Here is a 12555-nt window from a genome sequence, read left to right as displayed (position 1 = left end):
CACACCAAGAAATAAATTTTGTCACCCAGTAGTGCTTTGATTCTGCTGGTAAGTCTAAAGTTAAATAATCTTTTTATGGTGGTAGAACAATGGTAATAGTATCTATTATGTTTTCTTCAAGAAGATGTTTATCCATTTTTATAAATAATAATAGAATGGTTAATGCTACCACTTGATTTTATATTCAGATGATCTGTCTTTTAAAGTACTTATCCTTTCCTTATTTCTCTTTAGTTTATTGTAATCCTGATTAGTAAACTTTTAAATCTGTAGAGAAGTTTTGGGAAGTACCTAGTAAGTAGTAGTTAATGTGCAGTGGCTGAGGGAGGGGCACATTGGTGCCTCTGTATTTTTCTTTAAGGTAGAGTTGAGACCAGAAACCACTGCTTTTGTTTTTGTGCATTGGGTTTGGATATGAGGGTATGAAGAATAGTTTACAGGCTGATGTGTTACTATTAAAATGTTACCCAAATCTGATTTCCCCATGAATTTCTGTTAGCAGTTTGGAAAAGCGTTCCAATAGTGGTGAACCAGCCCCATACTGGTGACTTTGGGTACAGGAAATCATGCCTGAGACTATGGTAGATATTTACAGTTTCAGCTTTTGTTCTAAATACACAACTCGAGGGTTTCCCTGGTGGCGCAGTGGTTGAGAGTCCACCTGCCGATGCAGGGGACACGGGTTCGTGCCCCGGTCCGGGAAGATCCCACATGCCGCGGAGCGGCTGGGCCCGTGAGCCATGGCCGCTGAGCCTGCGCGTCCGGAGCCTGTGCTCCGCAAAGGGAGAGGCCACAAGAATGAGAGGCCCGCGTACCGCAAAAAAAAATAAATAAATAAAGATAAATAAATAAATAAATACACAACTGTATGAGAAAATATAAAAATTATGAACAGGACAAAGCTCGTAATAAAACAAAACATTGTTCTAGAAATTATATTCTCCTGGTGAGAAGCTTGTGAGAAGATTGGTAACCTGTTTGACCCTCAACTAAAAACTAATCTCTGGTAAAATGTGAGAAAATGGAAACCACAGTTCATTCTCAAATATTTTAATTTTATATTTCTAGCGTCCTCTTAAGAGTTTTGCAAAGTTTCTTTGACTATCTCTTGCTTTCCCCTACCTTTTTAAAAAACATATCAAGAAACTAAGCAATAATACTTTTTCATGTAAAATTGAATTAGTACACTAATCATTTTTTGCCAAATAATGTCAGTCATTTTCAAAAACGTGATTAGCTACACTGCCAAAAGATACCTTCGGTTGTGTATTCAGAGAAATGTCAGTAGTGCAGTATCATTTATCAAGGCATCTTAATATAATGACATATAAACCTAAGTATGTAATGAAAAGGTTTTCACAGACTATAGCACTGACCAAGTGCATAGGTTTAGAGTTTAATCATTTAGTTCCGTGTCCCAGTAACCAAGGTTGACGTGTTTGTTTCTTATGTTTCTTTTAATAGAATTTAATTCCTTTTCGACCTTCAATTCAGTTCCAAGGGCTCCAAGGGGTGAGTACTCTTGTTTTGGCAAGAAAATCTAATCTTACACATTATTATATTTACGTCTTAAAATTTGTTTTCATCTGTGCCTCTTAATATAATGTCACTCATATTTTGTGAACTTTGTGACTAAATGTAAATTTATGACACCTTTAAGACTTGAATTATCTTCTTGATTTAGTTAAGTAATTCAGGTATAGATATTGAGAGTAGTTTTTTTCCAAGTCATAGATAATTGATTTTTTAACCTTTCTATTGAAGTGTAACATACATCATAGTATTATGAGATTATATTTTGTTTACCACAATTAAGTAACCATAAAGAATTATTAATTTCAGGCAAGTTATGATTATGTGATTGTTGTTAATATTAACAAACTTTTGCTGTCTATGGACTTTAATACTAGGAAATGAAATGTATATATAGAAAACTGAATTTTTCTAGTACACAGAATAAACAAAGTATTGTCTATTTTATTGCTGGATTTAAAAGTATAATAAATGATAACTCCTAATAAAATGCACCTATGAATTTTGTATTTGTAATAGATAAACTTTACAGGAGTAGTGTCAATATTATTTCATAATTATTACTATTACTATTTAACATTAATAAAATAAATAGACTCAATCATTCCTTCATTTAAATTAATATGCATTTCTGAATTTGTCTCTATATACTGTCTACAGTATGGAGATTTGGAATATCTGTAAATGGATTTTAGAGCTCTAGAGAAAAGGCAACCTGAGGGGGGAAGATCATATTCCTATTTATTATAAATCTATACACTTGTGAATTTTTGTTTATGTCACAAAATGTAAAAATTCAATGTGAATAAATACAGTCTTTCTAAACTTTATAACTTGAAAACATTTCAAGAGTCAAGAGATTAATTGTATCATTCAACACCAACTAAGAGTACTTCTAAATCTTGTGGAATGCTAACTTGAAGGAGATGTTTGTGTGTGGATGTCAGAGGTTTGCTTCTTGATAGCTTTACAATGAAGTCCTTTTTTTTCTCTCCCCAGTAACTGAGTGTTCATGAATGGGATCCTAAATGGAACAAGCATTCTTCTGAATTTTGTTTCATAGCTTTTTAGGTAGTCTCTAGCACATGCTGATACTATTTTTGAGGTATTAGTGTTGGTTGTTTACTTGAGGCTTCTTGAATTTTCTTACAGATTTTAATGGCATCAACAATATCTGAAGGGATGTTCGAGAGGCAGGCCTGACTTCTTGAGCTCAGCAGGGCTACCCATTTCAGTAAAGGGTTATCTGGGAAGAGAGGGCAGTACCCAGGGGAGAAGAGTAGGGTTTGAGCTGCTTTTCCCTCAGTAGCAGCTGACACCTTGTTTGGTGTCTGCTTCTTCCCTCTTCCCTTAATTCTTTCATTCTCCCAGTTGGGACGTGGAGGCCAGGGAAATGCAAGTGAAGGACATTTTCTTAGGCACTAGGTTAGACTGAATAAGGAGGAACCAATATGTGCAGGCTTCCAAGCTCTTGATGCAGAAACATGTAGCTTTTAGCAGTCTTAGAAGGAATATGGTTTTCTGTAGCATACCAGTTACCCTCCAGGCCCTAGGTACCTTTACAAAGCAGGCAGTTTCTGTTTGAAACCTTGGACCCCCCTTTCTGAAATCTCCTACGTACCTCCCCCAAACTTTCCTATCTCTGTGTCCAAGCTTCCCCAGTTTATCTTTGCAAGCTCCATTCTCTCTTCCTACTCTATTCTTTGTCTGAGTATAGTTCACTGATAAAAGTAATTTAGATATAAGTGACTGATAGGTGTAAATCTTAATGGGTGGTTGAATTTTAACAGATAAGCTTTTTAACCAAATGAATGGTTACTGGAGTTGGGAGAGTATGAGTGTAGGGAGAGGAGGGAGTGCTGCAGGATGAGAGCTATAGGATACTTGGCCCTACCTTGCTTATTCTGCATTCTGTCTTCTCCATCCCCTCACCCCCCACCACAGTCCCCTTTTTATTATTCTAACTGGGAACAAAATATATGGACTCAGCATTGTTTCAGAGCCTGCAGCTGCATTCCATCCACCCCTCCCCCCCTTCTCTTTGCAGCGCTCTCACCAGCCCTTTGGGACTTAGTAAAAACAAAGAGTCATTACTGGGGAGAGAGTGGGTTGGCACAGCCCACAGGGAATACACAGAGCCACAAATGTGAGGGTCTTCTGTACAGTGTTCCTCTGTTTTTCTTGAGAGCCACGATAATTTAACATTGCCGGTGCTGATTGCTTTAAAAACTATCTGAAGAAGTATACTTACAGTTTTCCTACGTGGAAAGTGTTTAGGACTTTAAATTGGAAGGTTTCAATTTAGATTTCCCACAAAAGAGTTTTTCTCAATGAGAAATTTTAGTTGTCTTTTTTTTTTTTTTTTTTTGTGGTACGCGGGCCTCTCACTGTTGTGGCCTCTCCCGTTCTCCGGACTCACAGGCTCAGCGGCCATGGCTCATGGGCCTAGCCGCTCCACGGCATGTGGGATCTTCCTGGACCGGGACACGAACCCGTGTCCCCTGCATCGGCAGGCGGACTCTCAACCACAGCGCCACCAGGGAAGCCCTTAGTTGTCTTTTAATATAGTGTTTCAGACACTTTGAAAGTTTCTCTAGAAAGAATGTGGCAAGTCTAACAAATTTACAGGCTTTACATCAAATGTGATTGAAAATATACATTAACTATCATGATAGTGTCCTATATAGTCATATTTGAAATACAACTGAAATATTGTTAAAATATCATTTCAAAAGTGAACATTTAGTGTTAAGATTATTTCCTCTTTCCCTGATGCTAAGCACTGCATGTTTATGCTGTTCCTTGTTACTAATTACAGGATTTTTTCCCCCTCTGTAATGTCTTTAGAAGGTCAGAATTTGGGTCTTGGCTTTTAACTTTTAAGCATATTTACTTTTGTGCCTGAACACGTTCTCTTTTTCTTTTTTTAAATAAATTCATTAATTTTATTTATTTATTATTTTTGGCTGTGTTGGGTCTTCGTTGCTGTGCGCAGGCTTTCTCTAGTTGCGGCGAGCAGGGCCTACTCTTCGTTGCGGTGCACGGGCTTCTCATTGCAGTGGCTTCTCTTGTTGTGGAGCATGGGCTCTGGGTGTGCAGGCTTCAGTAGTTGTGGCACGCGGGCTCAGTAGTTGTGGCTCACGGGCTCTAGAGTGCAGGCTCAGTAGTTGTGGCGCATAGGCTTAGTTGCTCTGTGGCATGTGGGATCTTCCTGGACCAGGGCTCGAACCCTTGTCCCCTGCATTGGAAGGCGGATTCTTAACCACTGCACCACCAGGGAAGCCCTGAACACGTTCTCTTAAATTGAAGTTTTCTTCTAAAAAAAAAATGCAGACTGGACCATTAAACAAAGTATAGCAATATGCTCTTAAAAGAGTGAAAATTCTGAGAATCATTGATTACCTGGATTTTTATCATCACAGTTGGGCAGCAGCTTTTATAGCATAAAAAATAAAAATTTGTCTTTCACACTTCATCTCACCCTTTTCCCTTGGTGGAAAAGCGTAGTCAGGAAATTGAATGGTCGTTGAAGACATTTTATGGATTCTGAAAAGATGAGGAAATATCTATAGGAACAGTTAATTGTGTTTTCAAAACTCATGAATATCAGGAGCTGAATAAATCAGCCAAAAATACCTTGTTGATTTTTAAGAGTATGGCTCAACCAATTATCCTTGCAGTTCTGATCCATACCTAGGATACTCATAACTAAAGGTGTACTAGGATTGTACATTTTCAGACAATTCTAATTGAATAGAAAAGGTAGCTGGTAAGATTCACATGGCTACGGTATTGAGGTGTTCAAGTTATAACATTCAGAGGGGTGTAATGGTATAATGCACATGGTTTCCAAAAGCTGCATCTTTATTGTTGAGCAAGCTTTATCCAAATCATGGTAGTTCTGTCTCATATTTTCACTGGATACTGAAAATGTGGCAGGTGAAAATTTTCCAAAAATGTGTGTTTCAGTAAAGTTTTAAAAGCTAATTACTCTTGGCTTCCCTGGTGGCGCAGTGGTTGAGAGTCCGCCTGCCGATGCAGGGGACATGGGTTCGTGCCCCGGTCCGGGAGGATCCCACATGCTGCGGAGCGGCTGGGCCCGTGAGCCATGGCCGCTGAGCCTGTGCGTCTGGAGCCTGTGCTCCGCAACGGGAGAGGCCACAACAGTGAGAGGCCCACATACCGAAAAAAAAAAACAAAACAAAACTAATTACTCTTTATTTTTATGTTTGTTGAAAGTTTCTTATCTAAAGACACACAGCTGATGGACACACAGCTGTAACTACTGTCTAGGCCTATACTCTGCCAGGGAAAATTCTCCCCACTATACCACACAGCTGTAAAAGGAGAGGTATTGGAAGTAAGTTAACTCAGTATTTTCAAGTAACGGCAGTTGTTACTGATGCAGTTATCTACTAACATAATTACTCAATAAACTATAAACAGGTGCCTAATCAGTGAGTGTGCTAATAGCTTTATTGTTCTGTTTGTTTCTTATTTATTGCACAAACATTCTTTTAGCCCTTACAGGTGCCAAGTACTTTCCTAAGTGCTTTGTGTGCAAAGATACAGGGATGGGTAAGACATGGGGTGTGCCCTCAGGGAACTCAGAATCTGACAAACATATATAGACTAATACTCAGGAAAGAATTAATAATGTAGGACTTATCCAGAACCCTCCTTTCAGAACTTCTGTAGATACAGGGGACTCTCAGGAACAAGGCTTATGTATTTCTGATTGGTATGAATCAGGGTTTTAAACAAAGGTTTCGGTAGATGCAAAATATTATATCCTGGAAATAGGTATGTAAAATTCCAGAAGGTCTATTAAAATCTATGTACACACTCATACACAAAAAGGTAGATCTGTGATATGTTTATAAATCAGATAAAATCTGAAATGGCAACGTTTTCAACAGCAAATAATGGCCACATCTGTTGGCCTGTGTCAGCCTTGCAGAGTGGACTTGCCTGTGGCATCAGGGACTCATGTGCAGGGAATGATTGTCCCAGGGCAGTGAGAAATAATGTTAACTTTGTCACAGTAAATAGGATTCCAGACCTCAGTATTAACTCAGTATTTGTTATGAGAATGTTGTTCCAAAATTCTCTCTAATTTAATTGCTTACTTCAGACTCAGCAATCCGAGAGGCTTTAAAAAATACAAGTTCGCTTTGCATATGTAATTTAGAAATTAACCTTAAGATGAGGACAGAAAATATTGTCTATAAGTACCATGTCACGTCTCCTGTGAAATACTGAGTAACACACACTTTTCTAAGAATGAGCAAGGAACAGCCAGTCAAACAGCTTTTAAATGTACGCCTTCCAAAAAGGCACACTGACCTTCTGAAGATGAAATCAGCATTTAACTGCTAACTTTAAAGGCTTGCATAGTGTTAAAATTTTTGCAGTAGAGCCATTAACTCTAAAGAACAGAGTTGGATTTTCTTTCTTTTTTTTTTCTTAACTTGCAAACTTAGCAAAGCATTCAGAAATATTTTGTTAATTATTTATTTTCCTTTTGGGGGGCTGGAGAGAAGATTGGGTTTGAAAAACTAAATTATACAGTATTTGAAATTAGTAGCCAGTTTCAACCCACCTGAAAATACTTCCCACAGACTACCCTTCTCTAATCTACTTGATACTCGGGAAGCAAAGATAACTATCTGCTTGAAACAGCAGCAGAGATAAAAATAAATCCCCAGCACTGTCATTCCTTCTTAGATGATATGCCTGCACTCTGCTTTCCCCTGCTGTTTTTGGTTTGGCTAGTCCACTGGTTTTGCCAACAGTTGTGTTTAGTCAGTCTGCTCAAAGGTTGCTGACTAACAGCTACCTTTATACACTCAGCTCTGAATGTAGTTAATACTACAAAGGTGTTCAAATTAAATCCTTTTATGGCAGTTCTGTTCTAATTTTTTTAATATTACAGTGGTTAACGTGTAGATAACATATTTGCGTTGAATTATAACCCATTAACCACATGTTAATTTACTAAGGTATTAATACAATAGTAAATTACCCAATTTGAAAGAAATACTTAACTTTGATATATCAAAGGTTATATAAGTTTTTATGTATATAGTATAATATACAGTGTGTGTGTATATATATATATATATGTATATATATGTAAAATGTCATATTTGGCCAGTGGTATGGGCTGACATTCTGGAAACTCCTATTATTTCAAACAATAACTGAATAATAGTTTGAAGCTATTGACCAACTTCTCTATTTTATGTTGCCACCCACCTCTGCTCTCCTTTTCTTTCTGGATAAGAATTGCCTGTGGGGTTTCTAAATAAAAAAGAGTAGAGAGCTAAGTTCACAAATCATGGCCAGGTACCACTACAGACACCAGTGACATAAAGGAGACATGCAGAATGGTGAGGGTGGGAGGGTGACTTTGACTGTATGGTCGTGTTGCCTGAGGAAGCTATCTCAGCGTACACCACACAGGCTCCAGTGTGGGCCACAGCAGGACAAGCCTCCCAAAGCACGATCATAAAGGAGTTGAAGACTAAGTCATCCTGCTCTGTCCTTCACCAAACTGCAGTCACTTTGGAAAGCAGCCATTGGAACTATGATTGAAAACTGAATTTGCTACAAATACCATTAACTGCATTCTTAGCGGTCAGTTAAGCTTACTATCTTCATTCAACAAGCGTTTGTGAATATTTGCACTGTACCAAGCACCACGGTAGACAGTGTTTGGACAAAGGTAAATAGGACCTTGAAATTCCAACTCTTGTTCCTGACACCATCTGTTTGTCAATAAAATCTGCCACTGATGGCTTTGCCTTTTTGTTTCCCACCAAAAACTGAAACTTGCGAAATTCAGTTGTCTATGTTACAGACATTGTCACTTAACAGCACTTCATTTAAGCTTGGAAAATAATAATCTTTAACCATTTTATAACACCTATGGTTCTTATAGCTAACCCACCCCTAAATTTGAGCCACAAGCAGTATGTAAATATCTCTTGACTTCTTACTATGTGCAAGGCCTTATCCTTATAAGAGCTTTATTAAAGAGGTTATAAGAGCTCTACTAAAAAGAAAAGTCAAAATTTAAAGCAGGAAAAACAACCTAGCAGAATATGTCCAAGCCCCAGATCTTATTTCAAACAATATTTAACACAACAACAAAATTACTATATGTTGTTGATTCCAAGGCTTCTTTTCTTTTTAACATTTAACATCTTTGGAATTAGAATGTATCTCATTATCAACAGCGTCTTAGTACTGTGTCATAGTTTGTCAGCATTTTATATTATGCAGTGGTACATAGTCATACAGTTGCTGGCACCTTAACTACAGCAATGCAGTGGAAGTATTTAGAGAGTTCCTATATTCTGCAATAAGATTTTATCTAACTAGAATCTTTTCAAAAGTTTTCTTTCCTGACCCCACCCTGGGTCTGGTTTGCTTTTTTAGCTCCATATGTTACATAATCTGGAGAATTTATAGGGAAGGTAAATTTTTATAACTATTCTTGTGATTTAAACTGGAAGGAACAAGAATATGAAATTAAAATGTTCTCAAATTTGTTTTTACGCTAAAAACCTTATAAAAGTAATTTGTTTTGAAAACAAGTTTAGAAGAAAAGAGTTTTACTGACTTAAAAGACCTAAAAAGCTCATAGACATGCTTTGAGGCTAATGAATTTGCCCTTATCAGGCTAGGAATTTTCAAATCTCTCTAACTAGTCTTATACTTTGTACTGTATTTACCAGAAATGCACAGTCATCTATTATTTTGCTTATAGATTCTAACTTTTTCAATAAGTATAACTAAAATTTATTGAATATTTATTACATGCTAAGAATCCTATACTAAGCACTTTATATATATTATTCTCATTTAATCCTCACAGGGATGTCATGAAGCAGATATTCCTGTTCTGTTAGTGTGTTAACTATGGCTCTGAAGTTAAACCACTTGTAAAAGCTCACACAATTAGTGAGTAAAGTAGCTGGCACACAAACCTAGGCATCTAGTTCCAGAGCCTGTTTTCATCACTACACTGATCTACCTGCCTATAATAAATGTTCAATGAGCATTTTATTCTGACATTCATACGAACATTTGTTGAGTATCTCCCCAGCTAGCAAGAGGAAGCAGAACAGTCAGGGAGGTCTCAGAGAGGTGGTAAGCACGTGTGGCAAAAGTTGCCACCTTCTTAAGGAGCTCGAATTTCACCTTGGAGATCAGTGCTTCTTATCTATAAAGTCTCCCTGGGGGTCTATGATGAGGTCTGGAAGTCTGGCTTTAAAAATTTTTCCCCCTGGATTTCATTATAATAGCTAGGTTCACTATAATTAAGAATATGATAAGAATATGCACGTATGTAGGTATGTACACATTCTCTTCTCAGGAGAAGGTTCATAATTTTCATCATTTTCTGAAGGGGACCACTGACTACAGTAGATTCTTTCAAACACATTTAGTAACAAGTCACAGTAAGAAAAAACATTTTACATTGTGACACTTTACAGATATCAGTGTACACATTCACACAGCTAAAATAAAAGTTTCACAGCACAGTATTTATCCTTTACCAGTATACTCTGACATTTTCTATTTCAATTTAAAAGAATCCTGATCACAATCCACTAAAATAATGTCATAACCTTCCAATGGGTCACAGTCTGTGCTTTAAAAAACAATACAGGAGATGATCATCTTTTTTTTTTTTAATTTTAGAAATTTTAGCCAGGGAGTCATGTGATCAGATTTGCATTTTAACGTGTTTATCCAGTAGCTACCTTAACTTAGTTATTCCTTCTGTATGGGGAGAAAGGAAAGAGAGGAGTTGAGGATGGCGCCATATTTATGATGAGCATTTGGTTGGATGGTGAGGCCATTATTCAAGATCTAAAATAGATGAAAGAACAGACTGAGGCAGAACTCATGGGGTGTTTAGTTTGGGACATGATGTCCATGAGGTGTTCAGATAATAACTTCATACCTTGTTCTATCAAGATGGAGCTGTCCAGGAGACTTGGTATTGGGGGATTTGGAACAAAAGGATTTTCAAGAAGCTGCTCCAAAGGACATTTTATAGTATTTAATTATACTTGGCAGTCCAGTAGTGAGAAGAAAAAAAGTGTATTTATAGTGGAATTCTGTTAATAAAGCTCTATTTAAAGACTTATTTTTTTTCAATTGTTAAGAATGCTGGTTTAGTTGTGAATACTTATGAGTGTTGATACTTTTAATTCTTAAGCCCTTTTTGCCAAATTTTGTTCACACTAGTTAAGAACAATGGCAGGCTAATAGAGATAAACAGTGGCATATTGATTTAGTGGAAGAGTACACAACAGTGAAAAGCAGTGACTTAGAGCTCTATGCAATATGGCAGTGAAAACTCTTAAGTGGGTAGAAGACTACATATGTATGGTATGACACCATTTTTATAAAATTTAATAACAGGCGAAGTCAAATAATATATTGTGTGGGTACACATGTGATAAAATTATTAAAAACAATAAAGGAATGATAATCACAAAAATTAGAATAGTTATTATCTCTGGTAGAGAAAGCCAGGCAGAAGGGATAGGAGAGGAGCAATGGGTAGATATATTATTGCTAATGTTTTCTTAAGTTGGACAGTGAATTCACAGGTGTTCACTATGTCGTCAAACTTCATAACAGGCTATATTGATTTTGAAGAAACAGATGTTACATAAAGTTCTTGTTATCATTAACTTTAAATATAATAATATAAATATATATACTTGTATATTTATAATCTGTCATCTTCATGGATTAAATGAGAAAAACCAGAACATATTTCAATAGATGCCAAAATGGCATTTGATAAAAATTCAATATTAAATCTGGATTAAAACTTTAGTTAAGTAGGGAATAGAAAGAAGAATTCTTTCTTAACATGATGAAAATTATCTTTATCAATCTAATAGCCAGTTAGCATACTTAGTGATTAGACAACAGAAATATCCTTTTACTTATTTATTTGTTTGTTTGTTTGTTTGGCTGTGTTGGGTCTTCGTTGCTGCGCATGGGCTTTCTCTAGTTGAGGGAAGTGGGGGCTACTCCTTTTTGCTGTGTGCAGACTTCTCATTGTCGTGGCTTCTCTTGTTGCAGAGCGTGGGCTCTAGAGTGCAGGCTCAGTAGTTGTGGCACACGGACTTAGCTGCTCCGCGGCATGTGGGATCTTTCTGGGCCAGGGATCGAACCTGTGTCCCCTGCATTGGCAGGCAGATTCTTAACCACTGTGCCACCAGGGAAGCCCAGAAATATCCTTTTTAATGTTAGCAATAAAATACACATGGCCACTCTCGTCTCTGTAGTTTGATATTGTTTGGAGAATGCTCATTAATGTAATGAAAAAGAAAATTAACTAAAAGCTATGGATAATAGATAAGTGGGGGCAAATTTGCCAGTATCTGCAGATAAACCAAGTGAAAAACTATAAAAACTTACAGGATTTCCTTCAGTAAGGTGGTCAGTTCAGAAATAACTGTTTAAAAACCACTGGCTTAATAGTGGTAGGGTGGAGTGAAGAGGAGTTTCTTTTAAAATGGGAGAAATAGCAGAACATTTATAAACTGATGGGAGTCATCCAGTAGAAAGCAAAAGTTGATATGAGAAAGAGCAAGACTTGCTGGAGCAATGTCCTCAAGTAGGTTGGAGAGATGGGGTCTAGTTGCTCAGAGGAGAGATTGGCTTTAGATACGAGCAAAGAAAGTTCTTGTATGGTAGCTAGTGGGAAGGTATGTATATGGGTGCAGATTTTGAAATTCTTATTGTTTGTTAAACCATTTCTTTAGCCGTATCTCAAACCTGAAGTCAAAACACCTAGGCCAAAGTCTTATCTTAGAGGTTAGCAAAGTGGCACACAGAAAGTGCCCAATAAGTGATATATATAATTTTAAAAAATCACTGGCCTCCCTAAGCACTAGCAATTAGGAGTTTCAGTGTAAAAATCTCATCTATGGTAGCAACAAAAAATTATAAAATACCGAATATTAAGTGTAGTCAAGTTAGTCT

At 37.0% G+C, this 12555-nt stretch overlaps 1 protein-coding gene across 1 annotated transcript in view; it reads left to right on the top strand.

Moving 5' to 3' along the window:
* The window catches only part of ELL2 (elongation factor for RNA polymerase II 2), a 75150-nt gene that overhangs the window by 19068 nt on the left and 43527 nt on the right, over nt 1–12555 (top strand). The window contains exon 2 of the mRNA XM_060093173.1: nt 1465–1512. Within this exon, the coding sequence (XP_059949156.1) occupies nt 1465–1512 (48 nt within the window). The remainder of the gene's footprint in view (nt 1–1464; nt 1513–12555) is intronic.

This window comes from Mesoplodon densirostris, chromosome 3 (genome assembly GCF_025265405.1).
Source record: "Mesoplodon densirostris isolate mMesDen1 chromosome 3, mMesDen1 primary haplotype, whole genome shotgun sequence".
Lineage (NCBI taxonomy): Eukaryota > Metazoa > Chordata > Mammalia > Artiodactyla > Ziphiidae > Mesoplodon > Mesoplodon densirostris.
Note: the sequence above shows the minus strand (reverse complement) of the source record. Positions and strands in the feature narration are given on the sequence as shown.